Source organism: Morone saxatilis, unplaced genomic scaffold, assembly GCF_004916995.1.
Source record: "Morone saxatilis isolate NCDOM2014 unplaced genomic scaffold, NCSU_SB_2.0 Contig23, whole genome shotgun sequence".
Taxonomy (NCBI): domain Eukaryota; kingdom Metazoa; phylum Chordata; class Actinopteri; family Moronidae; genus Morone; species Morone saxatilis.
Window position 1 is genome coordinate 20625580 of NW_023339796.1, and position 212 is coordinate 20625791.

The following is a 212-nucleotide window of genomic DNA, read 5'->3' on the forward strand; positions in this document are numbered from 1 at the left end:
CTTTCAGTAGACAATGTCAAATGAATGATTAAACCGAAAGAACAATTCATCATTTTGTCATGAAATCTTCTTCATTGTGGACAGCTGCTGAAAAGGGATGTGGTTTCTACGGTGGCCACAAGGGTTCAGATGCTGCTGGAGGAGCTGCTGATATCAGAAGAGGAGAAGGGCAGCACCAGAGACAAACAACAGACAGGTACACACACACACAC

The 212-nt window shown here is 44.3% G+C and overlaps 1 protein-coding gene across 1 annotated transcript in view; it reads left to right on the forward strand.

The window, feature by feature from the left end:
* odr4 (odr-4 GPCR localization factor homolog) overlaps positions 1-212 on the forward strand; it is a gene marked incomplete in the record, with an annotated part of 8236 nt that overhangs the window by 4110 nt on the left and 3914 nt on the right. Inside the window, 1 exon segment of the mRNA XM_035671482.1 lies at positions 85-196. Within this exon segment, the coding sequence (XP_035527375.1) occupies positions 85-196 (112 nt within the window).